We start from the raw sequence: 16,176 nt of genomic DNA on the forward strand, positions 1-16,176 counted from the left end.
CACGGTTTCCACAAAACCATATTTTAAACATTGATAAACATTGATTCTGAAGACTAGATTAAATTCAGCTTCAATTCCATACTAAATAATGTAATAAAAATAAATACTTATATATAAAATGCACATGTGATTATTGTCCATACTTTGCATGCAGTAATCTTCTATAATTCCCTACTGTAAAGTGAAGTGCAGGATATGTTTAAGCTTTAATGCAGCAGCTGGCTGTTATGAAAAGAATCGTAATAATGCATGTTTGCTCTGGGAATATTTGTGAATCCATTTAATTCTCTTTAGTGTCTGATGCCATATACCTTTCACATTACTTGAGTTTATAAAGCTTAATGAACAAGTGCAAACAACCAGGAAGGAATATGCATTTATTTATGTATCAGTCCACAGAGACATACACAGCAGGGTGTGCGTGCAGCTTTAATATCACAAACAACACCCTGGGATGTTGAAATAGCTGCATGTTTTCCGGTTCGCTCCATTGTGCTGTGCAAAGTTGGATGGGAATGAATGGAGCCTTTGTGCTCCAGAACTTCTCTCTGTTTTTGTAATCAAGTCCAAGAAACTAAATTGCCCTTCATGCCTCACTCTCAGGGTCTCCCTCTATTAGTAACCACTTTACAAATTAACGTTACTAATTATTTAAAAAAAATCATTCCAATGTGCTGATTTGCTTTTTTTAAATTATTATTATAATTATCAATATTTAAAGCAGTTGAGCAATTTTTTTTCAGGATTCTTTGATGAATAGAAAGATCCGAAATCAGCATTTATCTGACATAAATTATTGAAATTAATACTTTTATTTAGCAAGGATGCTTTAAATTGATCAATGGTGATGATAAATACAAAATATTTCTATTTTTAATCTCCCGAACTTTTTGTTCTATTTCAGATAAATCTTCTGAACTTTTTGTTTATCAGAAAAAAAAAGAAAAAATTCTACTCAGTTGTTTTCAACATAATAATAATAATAATAATAATAATAATAATAATAATGTGTTTTTTTGTAGCAAATCAGAATATTAGAGTGATTTCTGAACGATCATATGACTGGAGTAATGATGCTAAAACAAAAAATTCATATAATAAAATTTTTATATATATTCAAATAGAAATCTTTTTTTTAAATAGTAAAAATATTTCAAATTTACTGTTTTTGCTGTATTTCGGATCAAATAAATGACATCCTTAAAAAAAATCTTACTGTTCAAAAACTTTTGACTGGTTCAGTGTACAATTTCTAATAATATAATAATGGTAAAACTTTAGGGACTAATTAATTATTTAAAAAAAATGTATTTTAAAATTTATTTTAAAAAACATATTTTAAAATTCCATAAATATGCAAAATAAAACAAGTGAAGAAACAGAAGTAGCGAGAGATCTTCTCTTCCATATTCTGACATAATGGAACAAGAAATACTGTGGGAAGTTGGTTTTGTGTATTGATTGATTTTAAGATGTGGTTTTGTAAAACATATGCATATCTATTACATGAATTTAGGGTGATTTTATTATTTTTTTCCTTTAAATTTTCATATATCAGCAGAGTGCATTCTCTACGTCTGTAGACTTGATTTTTATTTATTTTTAGTTTGTATGTTTTTTTTTCTCTTCCTGTGTACAGTTGAGGCTAACTACTGATGGTGCTGATAAGAGGCTTTACAGAGAAACCAGCTTGTTTTGATGCACGTCTCTAGATGGGCAATGGTTCAAATCTAACCATATCTCTTATTTCGCTCTATATCCCTGCTGAGGAAAAAAAAAAAAGAAAAAAAGAGAGAAATTGCATTGCCAGGATCCAACTTGAGGATCCAACCAGCTTCACAAACTAAGACCAGGGTATTCTGGTCCACCATCACAAAACCAGCATTATTAGTGTAGACGAGCATTAATTAAATTCTTTTTTGAAAGGATATTTCTGCAAAAAATAAAACAAAACAAAAAACACGCAGATAATCTAAAACTATTAGTTTTTGGACAGTAAGATTTGTAATGTTTTTTTTAAAGAATTATCTTTTGCTTAACAAGCTTACATTTATTTGATCCAAAGTACAGCAAAAACAGTAAAAATTTGAAATAGTTTTACCATTTAAAATAACTGCTTTCTATTTGAATATATTTTAAAATATAATTTATTCCTGTGATTTCAAAGCTGATTTTTTAACATCATAACTACATCACATTATCCTTCAGAAATCATTCTAACATGCTGATTTGCTGTTCAAGAAACATTTATTATTATTATCAAAATGTAAAACAGTTGAGTACATTTTTTTTTTTAGGACTCTTTGATCCAAATTTCAGCATTTATCTGAAATAGAAAGCTTTTGTAACATTATACAATATACCATTCAAAAGCTTGGAGTCACTATATTTTTTGAGAGAAAGGAATAATAGCAATTAATACTTTTATTTAGCAAGGATGCTTTAAATATATCAAAGTTTATGATAAAGGCATTTTATAATGTTACAGAAGATTTCTCTATCAAATAAATGCTGTTCTACTGAACATTCTATTCATCAAAGAAACCTGAAAAAAAACCTACTGGGCTTTTTTAACATAATAATAATAATAATAATAATAATAATAAATGTTTTTTGAGCAGCAAGTCAGAATATTAGAATTATTTCTGAAGGATCATGTGACACTAAGGACTGGAGTAATGATGCAAAAAATTCAGCTTTGAAACCACAGAAATAAATAATATTTTAAAATGCATTCAAATAGAAAGCAGTTATTTAAATAGTAAAAATATTTACAATTTTTACTGTTTTGCTGTACTTTGAATCAAATAAATGGAGGCTTGGTGAGCAAAAGAGATGTCTTAAAACATTAAAAATCATAAACTTCTGACTGGTAGTGTATGTTCAGTGTAAATATATATATATATATTATTATTATATTATTATATATATGGTAACACTTTAGGGACTAATTCTCACTATCAACTAGTTGCTTATTAGCATGCATATTACTAACATATGTGACCCTGGACCTGAAAACCAGTCATAAGGTTAAATTTTACAAAACTGAGATATATACATATAGAAATATACAATAAATAAGCTTTCTAAAGTTTGTTAGGATAGGACAATATTTGGCCGAGATACAACTATTTGAAAATCTGGAATATAAGGGTGCAAAAAAATCAAAATACTGAGAAAATCACCTTTAAAGTTGTCCAAATGAAGTTCTTAACAATGCATATTACTAATCAAAAATTACATTTTGATAGGTTTACAGTAGGAATTTTACAAAAAAAAACTTAATGTAACATGATCTTTACTTAATTTCCTAATGATTTTTGACATGAAAAAAAATCAATAATTTTGACCCATACAATGTATTTTTGGCTGTTGCTACAAATATACCCCAGCGACTTAAGACTGGTTTTGTGGTCCAGGGTCACATAAGAGTTTAATTCATCAGTTGGTTTCTCAACATAAGTATAACCAATTATTACACTGTTAAAAAAAAAGATTTTTATAAAAGTTGTAAATAAAACAGATTATTGGAGTATGCTTCTGAATGAACGTTTCAGAGTAAATACCCAGCACCAAATTTTTCCAGCATATTTAGTCTAAATACAGTACAGATTGTACAAGTTTCTGTAAAAGAACTACTCTATGAGCGAGATCCTGTACTCACAATCATTGTACTGTTGTCTTGCATGATTCATGTACACAAAAACCCTTGTGTGAGGCACAGTCCAGCACACAGTGGGCGCTCTGATGAAAAGATGGAGCGTTACTAGGGACAGACAGAGCCGTTTAGACTCAAACGACTTGGCGAAACGTAGCTGGGAGTGTTTTTTTGAATAGTGAATGAAATTCTGGAGGTTTTCCAAGTCTCTCATGGCTTGAGATATACAGCGTGATCTGACCAAAGGTCTTGACCCTTCTGAACTCAATGTTCAGATTCAAAAGCAATGAGTTATGGAAAAGTTGATGCTCAAGTCCATGAGTTTACACCCACATCTTTTGTTCTTTATTTTGTTCTTAAAGGAACAGTTTACCTGTAAATGGTGCTGAAAATTTACTCACCCTCAGACCATCCAAAATCAGATTTGGAAAGATTCAGCATTACATCAGCTGCTCAACGGTTGATCCTCTGTGGTGAATGGGTGCCGTCAGAATGAGAGACCAAACATCTGATAAAAATATCACAGTAATCCACACCACTCTAGTCCATCAGTTAACGTCTTGTAAAGTAAAAAACAATCCAAAATAGTTCTAAACAAAAAATGTGGGTGGATTTTGATGTGAGACAATAACAGGAGATGGACTTTTAACTACAGGAAGCCTTATTATGGAATATGAATTTATTATGGATTATTTTGGTAAGAAGTTAAAATTTTTTTGATGAATTTGTTTCTTATAAACACACAGCTTTTGACTTCACAAGATGTTAACTGATGTTGACTGGAGTGGTGTGGGTTACCTGTGGATTATTGTCATGTTTTTATCAGCTGTTTGGACTCTCATTCTGACGGCACCCATTCACTGCAAAGGATTAATTGGTGAGCAAGTGATGCATTGCTACATTTCTCCAAATCTGATGAAGAAACAAACTAACCAACATTTTGGATGGCTTGATGATGAGTACATTTTCAGCAATTTTTAAAACTATTTTGTTAAAATGGTTCATTTGTTAATTGTTAATTTTTGGCTATTCATTTCATTTCATTTTAATATCAGAAATACCAAATCCGCAATAGTACAGTTGTATCTAGAGCAATAAATGAAACCCCAGGTACTTTTCTTTATATTTTTAAGCATTACAGTTCATATGTACACTGCTTATTTGTGTGTTTAAAAACAATCATAATACAGTTGAAGTCAAAAGTTTACACCCCCCTTTCAGAGTCTGCAAAATGTGAACTATTGTACCAAAATAAGAGGGATCATACAAATGCATGTTATTTTTTTATTTAGTACTGATTTGAATAAGATATTTGACATAGAATATGTTTGCATATAGTCCACAAGAGAAAATAATAGTTGAAAGTTTAAAAATGACCCTGTTCAAAAGTTTACATACACTTGATTCTTAATACTGTGTTGTTACCTGAATGATCCACAGCTGTTTTGTTTGTTTGTTTGTTTGTTTAGTCCCTTGTTTGTCCTGAACAGTTGAACTGGCTGCTGTTCTTTAAAAAATCCTTTAGGTCTGAAAAAATTATTTGGTTTTACAGCATTTTACAGCATATTGTGTATTTGAACCTTTTCCAAAAATGACTGTATAATTTTGAGATCCATCTTTTCACACTGAGTACAACTGAGGGACTCATATGCAACTATTACAGGAGGTTCAAACACTCACTGATGCTCCAGAAGAAAAAAAAAAAAAAGATGCATTAAGAGCCAGGGGGTGAAAACTTTTGAACGGAATGAGGACGTGTACATTTCTCTTATTTTGCCTAAATATCTTTATTTTGTGCGGCCCTTCGGTAGCATCAGTGAGTGTTTGAACCTTCTCTAATAGTTGCATGTGAGTCCCTCAGTTGTCCTCAGTGTGAAAAGATGGATCTCAAAATCATACAGTCATTGTTGGAAAGGGTTCAAATACACAAAAATGCTGAAAAACCAAATTCGTGGGACCTGAAGGATTTTTCTGAAGAACAGCAGACAGTTTAACTGTTCAGGACAAACAAGGGACTCATGAACAACTATCACTAAACAAACAAAAAAAAAAAAACACAGCTGTGGATCATTCAGGTAACGACACAGTATTAAGAATCAAGTGTATGTAAACTTTTGAACAGGGTCATTTTTTTAATTCAACTATTACTATATGTAAACATCTTTAATGTGAAATATCTTAATCAGCTCAGTACTAAATAAACAATAACATGCATTTTGTATAATCCCTCTTATTTTGCTAAAATAATTAACATTTTGCAGATTCCGAAAGGGAGTGTAAACTTTTGACCTCAACTGTACAGTATATGAAGAAATAAGGTTCAAATAAAAGTGGTGTTCTCCAGAAAGCTATAGCAGAATTACAGCCCTGTGGACACAATGAGGACATACGTCTCACGGGAAGAACCAGATGTCTGCTCAAATGCCTCCATTTAGGAGCAGATTGCAGAAACCGTGTCAGAGTGTAACATGAGAGGCTGTTGAAATTAAAAACAAGACCTGAAGAGTGAGATATGGAGGTTGGCACCCTTTACACTCTGTGAGCTGTGAGTCATGAACTAATGTTTGGTCAGGCCAAAGGAATCTGATAAAACGCCTGTCCTCGTTTTATCTCTAATGTTCAGCATTGGCTGAGAAAAGTGGTTTGGAAAGGAAGCATTACTGTGTACTTTGGAGAATAGTAATCTGGGTTCATTTGGTAGGAGAGCTGCATAAAAGCAGATAAGAGTTTCAGTCCTGTTTACTGACACTCTAAAGAGAAACAAAATGTACCTGAGACCAAAACACCATTCACTGAGGGTTAAGACCTGGTCACACCAAAAGGAAAGTTTGGTGCAAAGATTTAGAGCAATAAACATTTTAACTTGAATGGTGAGAAGGAGTTTGAAGTCTCAGTTTCAGTCTTTTCTTAATCATGGACAACGATTTCTTTTTTACATTTCCATATCAGAGTGTAATATTACATTCTAGGTTGGTCTGACCTTTATTTTCATAAAGGGATTTCTAGACTTGTGGGTTAAATAACCACTTAAAGGGATAGTTGACCCAAATTTTAAAAATCTGTCATTTGCTTACTTTTGTGACGTTCTGTGGAACACACAGAAAAAAAGATATCAGTTTTGGTTCCCGTTGACTTCCATTATATTTTTTTGACCGTACTGGAAGTCAGTAGAAACTGAAACTGTTTGTTTACTAAAATTCGTCTTCTTTTTATTCACAAAAGAAAAAGTCATACAGGTTTTGGAATAACATGAAAGTGAGCAAACACAATATTCATTTTTGGATGGACTACCCCTTTAATATTGAATAATAATGCGTGATATCATTGTTTTCAATAATATGCGATGCATAACATCTCAAAAACCTTCACAACCTTTTAAAACTTCTTAATATGCTTTTCTTTCTTTAAACAATGTGTTTATCACACTTAATGATTCACCTTTGCTAAAGTAATGCCATATGTGTTTTGTTTTGTAGTTGCTTGGTGTGGCTTTCCTTGGAATCGGATTGTGGGCATGGAGTGAGAAGGTAAGAGAAAACAAGATCGAATGCGTAATCCATAATTCAGTTCTTACTGACTTTTAGTATTAAGACACTGTCAGTGTTGGGGAAAGGTACTTTTAAAAGTAACGCATTACAATATTGAGTTACTCCCTAAAAAAGTAACTAATTCCGTTACTTTTTTATGGAAAGTGATGTGTTATATTACTTTTGCTTTACTTTTTAAATCTGGGCAGGGCTTGCTTGTTTGTTTTTAATATAAAAAGTTCTATTTTTGGCAAATGTAAAAGCCTTTTCACACCAAAAGTCTCAGGCTTAGAGAAAAGTAAATTCACGTGTGTACAGTAGACCGCAGAAGAAAAAATGTCAACTCTTCAGCAATTAAAAAAAAAAGAAAAACATGTTAGATTATCTTTAGTAAATTTAGCTTATTGGTATGGATGAATTGGATCATCAAAGGTCGGCAACAAAGACATTGGTTAATAAAATAGGATTAAATACATAAAGGATTTGTATTATTTAACATATTTAAATATTGCAGGTTTACACAAAATTTCACTGTTTTTATTCATTTTGAAGAATACTGTATCTGTTTTTTTTTTTGAGTGAGTGAGTGAGATGAATTAATGCATGTTCACATTTATTCTAGAACTAAAGTAACATCTTCCTCACAATTTCTCTCAACACGGGGACAGGAGAGCTTTTAATCAATAAATAGGAGGAGAAAGTAACTGGCGTTACTTATTTGAAAAAGTAACTCAGATATTTTCTTGTCAATTAAAAGGTAATGCGTTGCTTTGCTAGTTACTTGGAAATAGTAATATTATTATGTAACTTGCGTTACTTGTAATGCGTTACCTCCAACACTGGACACTATTATAGTTTTTATTATTAATATCGTCCATTTTCATTTTACATTTTTATTTAGCTTTCATTATTTTTTTAGAAATATACACTACCAGTCAAAAGATTTGTAATGTTTTTTAAAGAAGTTTGTCTGCTCACAAAGCCTGCATTTATTTGATCCAAAGTACAGCAAAACAGTACAATTGAAATATTTCTACTTGTTTTTATTTAAAAGTACAGTCTAGTCACATGATCCTTCAGAAATCATTCCAATGTTCTGATTTGCTGCTCAAAAACATTTATTATTATGTTGAAAACAGCTGTGTAGAATATTTTCAGGTTTCTTTGATTAATAGAAAAATCACAAGAACAGCATTTATCTGAAATAGAAATCTTTTGTAACGTTTTAAACGGTGCTTAATTTGTAAATGAATAATTGCCGGATCCAAAACAGCAGTTAAAAGGCGCTGTGACCAACATTGACAATACAACTTCAGTTTTCCCGTATCATTAAGTGACGTCACTAAACGGTGATGCCGCAACTATCTGTATAAAAACAGTTTACAAGTTTCTGCATGAACCTAACTACAGTTGAGGGCAGAGGTTTTCAAACCCTGGGTCAAAAATAGTTCACAGGATGATGGAAAATGTAGCCTATACCCATGTAAGTGACATTAAAAAATAAAATTTGATGTCATATAAATAAAATACAATCATAGTCTATATATGAAAGGTATATATCTAACTTAAATAATTAACAGATTTAAAACCGCTGTGAAGTGTTAAAGTAGTTCACGAAAAGGAAACTGAGAACCAAGATGGTTTGCTTTTTTTTACAAAAGCACAAATGTTCTGTTTTTAATGTTGGTGTGCAAGTTAAATAGTCTGAAGCCTATGTAAATTTATGCAAAGCACATTTTTGCTCATGTTTAGGATGATTTTTTTCCATTGATATATGAATGTCTGTGAAGTAGTATACATTATAGATAATATTTTATCATTCAGTATACATTGCGAATATGAAAACATTTGAATTTGTGCCAAATTACAGAGTTACATAAGTCCAACGCCTGGTACTTTCAGTTTCGCTTTGTTTTGGTTTCTTAGCTTTAGATTATTTTTTTTTTCTTGTTCTGTTTTGAATATGTTACATTTAAATGATTTGTTTCATTATAGGCCTAGGGTTTATAATGTTTATACATTATAATATTTCACTTGATTTGGTATCACTTCTGGTTCTGTTATTACACTTTCTCTAAACATTTCACTGCTCACTAAATATGTTTTGCAAGCACTGGACGTTTGGACCAATCATTGAGGGCGGTTTTATACTTAAGAAAGCTGATTGGTCAAAAATATGTTAAGGACCAATACATAAGCTCAAAATATATCTACATAAACCAGCACTTGCTCTGTCTTGTATGAATGCACACACTGTGTCCATTTTCATTTTACATTTTTATTTAGTTTTTAGATTTGTTATGTTTTTTAAAGAAGTTTGTCTGCTCACAAAGCCTGCATTTATTTGATCCAAAGTACAGCAAAAACAGTAACATACAGTAACAGTAGTAAAATACTTTTTGACGATCTAATTCACTTTAAAAACAAATACCGGAACGCAAAAATCCAAAATCTTACATTTTCCGGCTCAAATTAAGCACTATAAATCTCTTTATCATCACTTTTGATCAATTTAAAGCATCCTTGCTAAATAAAACTATTAATTTCTATAGTTTCTTTCCCCAAAAAATAAAAAAATATATATCTACTCCAAGCTTTTGAATGGTATAGTATCTTTGATCTTTGGATCTTTCTATTCATCAAAGAATCCTGAAAAAAATTTACTGTTTGATATGAACAACATTGATAAAAATAATAATAAAAAATGTTTCCCAAACAGCAAATCAGCATATTAGAATGATTTCTGAAGGATCATGTGACACCGAAGACTGGAGTAATGATGCTGAAAATTTGGCTTTGATCAAAGGAATAAATTACATTTTAAAATATATTCAAATAGAAAGCAGTTATTTTAAATAGTAAAAATATTTCACAATATGACTGCTTTTGCTGTATTTTGAATCAAATAAATGCAGGCTTGGTGTTGCAGAAAAGACTTTAAAATTTTTAAAATTCTTACTGTTCAAAAACTTTTGACTTGTAGTGTAAATAATATAGTTTTTATTCATTTTGTTTTAGTCTTATTTTTAGTTATTTTAGTACATTAAGTTTTACTAACTAAATGCAAATAAGAAATGCTGCCTTGGCAGCTAGCTGAAATAAAATGTTTTTTTTTTTTTTTTTTTTTTTGTGGTTTAGTTAACTAACCCTAACCCTGTCATATACAGTAGGGATGTAAATAACAGCTAACAACATTATCATGTGTGCAACTGTTTTCTCCAAATGTGAACACACGCTGTGCAACATTATTTTATCTACAAACACACTTATGTAGAGTGGACCACAAAATGCATTTTTAAACAGTTTTATATAAGACTGCAAATACTTTTTATATTTCACTTAGTACTTCGTCTTAACTTTTACACACAAATCTGTGTAAGCACATCTATGCTTGATCAATTTCTGTGCCAAATTTGTGACTTTGAGTCCACACTGTTTCTGTTTATAATGAAATATTTGCAAATATTTGTAGCTCCATAATTGCAAACAATCACGTTTGAAACAAATTCTCAAGGTTCTGGGAAGCAGTTCAACTAATTAGAGCTCTGTGTCTTCCTCAGGGAGTTCTGTCTAATATCTCCTCCATCACGGATCTGGGTGGATTTGATCCGGTGTGGTTGTTTCTGGTGGTTGGAGGAGTGATGTTCATCCTGGGTTTCGCTGGCTGCATCGGGGCCTTGAGAGAAAACACCTTACTGCTCAAATTTGTACGTTTTTGATTTTTATTAGGCGTAGGTGTAGCCTCCTACAAAACAGATTAGTTAGCTGCTTTTTTTAACACTTGCATGCATGGGTGTTTCCACAATTATTAATACATGGGGGACAAATATCTACCAGAAAGTGCATAGAATATATATAGAATAGATTTCATAATTGTTATTCTATTGTCATTTGTAAATGCAACACATAAAGAACAGGACTGTTGACAAAACCGGATGTCAAACACATTTTACCTATGCATAGAAGGCGGCTTTTCACAACACACTGTACTTTGCTGACTTATCTAACACCAGTCATTGGTTTACTGTATGTCTGCTAGAAATAATGTGACAGAACATGGGTCAATAAATGCACTTTATAATGTTTTTCATTTGCAAAAATAGTTTTGGTTTACAATTTGATGTCACAAGTGCCTTTTTTTTTATAATAAAGCAACTTTTTTTGGCATTTTGAATGTTTTATTCAGTATGTTTGGGACTTAAATTGTAAAAACAAAACGTCTTGGTTACGTATGTAACCCTCGTTCCCTGAAGGAGGGAACGGAGACGTCACGTCGGAGACCGACGAATTGGGATATCGCTTTAGAGATACCAATCCTCTTCGTGTGTAAACTAAACGAGCCAATGCACATTGGCATGCATGATTGCATCCAGCTGTCGTTGATCACAGCGTGAGCATAAATACACAGCAGGTGCAATGCATAGACAGGATTTCGCTGAGGAGCCGAGCTTGGGTCCGGCCGCACAGCGGTGGTACAGCAGCTGAGGCGACGGGACGTGACGTCTCCGTTCCCTCCTTCAGGGAACGAGGGTTACATACGTAACCAAGACGTTCCCTCTCAGTCGGTCTCTACGACGTCACGTCGGAGACCGACGAATTGGGATCCCTAGCAAAGCGCCGCAGCTGCTGCCCCCCTCCAGTGTCCTGAGCAAGCCACCTGGCCTCCAATTTTTGCTAAGGCCAAGGGCGGATCAGAAAAGACCAGTCACTGTATAACATAGCACTACCTACTTAGTGAAGCTGGAGCACTGGGAACGTGCGGAGCTCCCACCCATCCCGGAGGAGGTTCGGAGCAATACGCATATGGCTCAATTAGGACATATGGAAGAATGGAGGTGATTGAACCCTCGTGAAGATGGTAGAAGGTTACCGGGGAAACACGGTCTCTGTGGGTACCGTGGAAGACATATGGGATTCACTTAAGTCTCTCATGTATCCTAAGCCTTCTATCGGTTCTAAAGATTCATCGAGAGAGGCCTGGCGCCTAGACGCTCCGCTACGTCTGGAGCCGAGGAAGGAGGACTCGACAGGGTCTTCATGGACACTCTGGAGAAGATAGCAAGCCGACCTGAGCCAGTGCCTCTCAGTGCTTCTACCCGTTTGAGGTGAGAACACAGGAGGAGACTGGCTCTACACGAAGGCTATAAAACCTAGCGAACGTGTTAGGGGTCGCCCAACCCGCAGCTCTACAAATGTCAGATAGCGAGGCGCCACGAGCCAGCGCCCAGGAGGATGCAATATTCCTAGTAGAGTGAGCTCGCAACCTGAGCGGGCAGGGCACGCCCTGAGCTTGATAAGCCAAGGCGATGGCATCCACTATCCAGTGTGCCATCCTCTGCTTGGAGACGGCCTTCCCCTTCTGCCGTCCTCCGTGACAAATAAAGAGCTGATCTGAGGTCCTGAAGCTTTGCGTCCGGTCGACGTAGCATCTTAATGCTCGGACGGGACAAAGCAAAGCTAGGGCTGGGTCTGCCTCCTCCGGGGGCAGCGCTTGCAGGCTCACCACTTGGTCCCTGAAGGGAGTAGTGGGAACCTTGGGCACGTAGCCAGGCCGGGGCCTCAGGGTTACCTGGGAATCTGCCGGCCCGAACTGAAGGCACGAATCGTCGACCGAAAACGCCTGCAGGTCCCCTACCCTCTTGATGGAGGCCAATGCCAGCAGGAGCAGAGTCTTCATAGAGAGATACTTCAGCTCGACTGACTGTAAAGGCTCAAAGGGGACCCGCTGTAGTGCTGTGAGCACCAGAGACAGGTCCCAAGAGGGTACGGAGGGGGGCCTAGGAGGATTTAACCTCCTGGCTCCCCTGAGAAACCTGACGACCAGGTCGTGCCTACCTACTGACCTTCCTTCAACGGGGTCATGGTTTGCAGAAATAGCGGCTACATAGACCTTAAGGGTGGAGGGTGACAGCCTACGCTCCAACCCTTGCTGCAAAAAGGTAAGCACGACTCCGACCGAGCATCTTCGGGGATCCTCATTTCTTGAGAAAGCCCATTCGACGAACAGGTTCCACTTCAAGGCGTAAGCATGTCTCGTGGATGCAGCTCTCGCCGAAGTGATGGTGTCTACCACTCCTTGGGGTAGATCACTCAGAACCTCCGCGTCCCGTCCAGGGACCAGACATGTAGTTTCCAGAGGTCTGGACGCGGGTGCCACAGGGTGCCCCGTCTCTGAGTCAGTAAATCCTTCCTCAGAGGAATCCGCCAGGGAGGGGCTGTCGCGAGGAGCATCAGTTCTGGGAACCAGGTCCGAGTAGGCCAGTAAGGCGCCACTAACAGGACCTGCTCCTCGTCCTCCCTGACCTTGCACAGTGTCTGTGCGAGAAGGCTCACTGGGGGAAACGCATACTTGCGAAGGCCCCTGCGGCCAGCTGCATGCCAGGGAGTCCGTGCCGAGTGTACCCTCGGTCAGGGAGTAAAAGAGCTGGCAGTGGGACGTCTCTGGAGAAGCAAACAGGTCTACCTGAGCTTTCCCGAAACATCTCCAGATCAGCTGGACCGACTGGGGATGGAGTCTCCACTCTCCGGGAAGCGCAGCTCGTGAGAGCTCGTCGGCTGCACGGTTGAGCAAACCCGGAATGTGAATGGCACGAAGCGACCTCAGATGCTTCTGACTCCAGAGGAGGAGAGAACGGGCGAGCTGCGACATGCGACGGGAGCGTAGACCACCTTGTCGGTTGATGTACGCAACGGTCGCAGTGTTGTCCGTACGGACCAGCACGTGTTTGCCTCGAAGGCGCCCTTTGAGACGGTTCAAGGCAAGGCGTACTGCCAGCAGCTCTAGGCAGTTGATGTGCCAGTGTAGCTGGGGGCTCGTCCAAACCCCCGACACTGCCTGCCCGTTGTACGTGGCTCCCCAACCGGTGGTGGAGGCATCCGTGTGTACCACAGCGTGCCTGGAGACCTGTTCTAAGGGAACTCCTGCCCGAAGAAAAGCTAGGTCTGACCACGGGGTGAAGGTTAGGCGACAGGCCGAGGTTACTTTGACCCGGAGAGTGCCGCGCTGCCACGCTCTCCTCGGGACTCGGCCATGAAGCCAGTGCTGAAGTGGCCTCATATGGAGCAGGCCAAGCGGTAAAACTGCCGTAGCTGCTGCCATATGCCCCAGGAGCCTCTGAAACTGTTTCAGTGGGACCACTTCTCTGCTCTTGAACGTATTCAAGCAGTTCAGCACCGACTGAGCCCGCTCTTGCGTGAGGCGAGCTGTTTGGCTGACCGAGTCCAGTTCCACACCAAGAAAAGAGATCCTCTGCACGGGGGAGAGTTTGCTCTTTTCCCAGTTGACCCGAAGGCCCAAGCGGGCGAGGTGTGCCAACACCAGGTCCCTGTGTTCGCATAACTGCTCTCGAGAGTGTGCTAGTATCAGCCAGTCGTCGAGGTAGTTGAGGATACGAACGCCCTGTTCCTTGAGGGGAACAAGGGCCGCCTCCGCGACTTTCGTGAAGACACGGGGGGAGAGGGACAGCCCGAAGGGCAGGACCTTGTACTGATATGCTCTGCCTTCGAACGCGAACCGCAGAAATGGTCTGTGGCGCGGAAGGATCGAAACATGAAAGTACGCGTCCTTCAGGTCGATCGCTGCGAACCAATCCTGGGGACGAACACATCTGAGGATGTGTTTTTGTGTGAGCATTCTGAAAGGTAGCTTGTGAAGAGCTCGATTCAAGATGCGCAGGTCCAGGATCGGTCGTAAACCGCCGCTTTTCTTGGGTACTATGAAGTAGGGGCTGTAAAACCCTGTCTTCATATCGGCTAGAGGGACCGGCTCTATTGCTTTCTTCGCCAGCAAGGTAGCAATCTCTGCCCGTAGGACAGGGGCATCTGCTACTTTCACTGTAGTGAAGTGGATGCCCCTGAACCGAGGCGGACGCCGGGCGAACTGAATCGCGTAGCCGAGCCTGATGGTCCGGAGGAGCCAGCAAGACGGACTGGGAAGCCCTCTCCAGGCCCCCAGCCAACGTACAAGAGGGACCAGCGGGACCACTGACGTACCTGCGGGGGGGCAGCGAGGTGGAACGCAGGGACCCCGCTCGGGCGTCTCTATGCCGGTCCGAAGCGGGGTCAGAGTGTCTGTGTGTGGTGTGTGCAAGACATTTACCTGCGTTCTGGCAGCTGGTGCGTGAGTAGTCCGTCTTACCGCACTCTCCAACCGCCCAGCGCCATTTGCTGGCGGGAGGGGAGAGGGGGTGAAGCCCGGGGCTAACCCGTGCAACACCCGCTGTCCCCTCTGGGGACCCAGAGATAGTAGAAACTGCTCTTTTATTGAAAATTTGGGTGTCACCGACCGTGAGGCCGATGACGGGTTTCTTAAAAGAAACTTTTTTAAAGGAAACAAAAGATTCTCCGCCCGGCCCTCCTCCGGGGGAGGGAGTGGTGCGATCACCATCTCCCGAAGAGCAGCTTCCTCCATCTCTGGGTCGCCCGTCTCAGGGACGCTTGTTCTTGCGTTTCCCACTGGTCTTGGTGGGAGCCTGGACGGGCGGGGCGGCCGCCCTGGGACCGGCTCCACGGCGCCGCCGTGAAGGCTGCTGCGCAGGCTGCTGTGGAGCGGGGGCGGAGGCAGGGGGCCGCCCTCGGCGACGAGCAGACCGAGGTGCCGCCGGCGGCTGGGTGGAGGCAGCAGCGGGAGCACGCCGGGGCAGGATATGACTGATGGCCTCAGTCTGCTTCTGGGCGGCCGAAAACTGCTGGGCGAAATTTTCGACCGCGTCGCCGAAGAGGCCGGTCTGGGACACGGGGGCATTCAGGAACCTGACCTTGTCTGCTTCCCTCATGTCGGCCAGACACAGCCAGAGATGGCGTTCCTGGACCACCATCGTGGACATCGCACGACCCAGAGACCGCGCCGTAACCTTCGTCGCTCGTAGCGCGAGGTCCGTAGCGATACGGAGTTCACGTAGAACTTCCGGGTCGTGACCACCCTCGTACAGGTCCTTCAGTGCCTGGGCCTGATGGACCTGTAACAACGCCATAGCGTGTAGGGCGGAGCCA

At 39.3% G+C, this 16,176-nt stretch overlaps 1 protein-coding gene across 3 annotated transcripts in view; it reads left to right on the forward strand.

Moving 5' to 3' along the window:
- The window catches only part of tspan5a (tetraspanin 5a), a 58,020-nt gene that overhangs the window by 11,244 nt on the left and 30,600 nt on the right, over positions 1-16,176 (forward strand). For all 3 annotated transcript variants that reach the window (XM_073835621.1, XM_073835622.1, XM_073835623.1), the window contains exons 2-3: positions 7,135-7,185; positions 10,746-10,892. In XM_073835621.1, the coding sequence (XP_073691722.1) occupies positions 7,135-7,185; positions 10,746-10,892 (198 nt within the window). The remainder of the gene's footprint in view (positions 1-7,134; positions 7,186-10,745; positions 10,893-16,176) is intronic.

Source organism: Garra rufa, chromosome 3 (assembly GCF_049309525.1).
Source record: "Garra rufa chromosome 3, GarRuf1.0, whole genome shotgun sequence".
Lineage (NCBI taxonomy): Eukaryota > Metazoa > Chordata > Actinopteri > Cypriniformes > Cyprinidae > Garra > Garra rufa.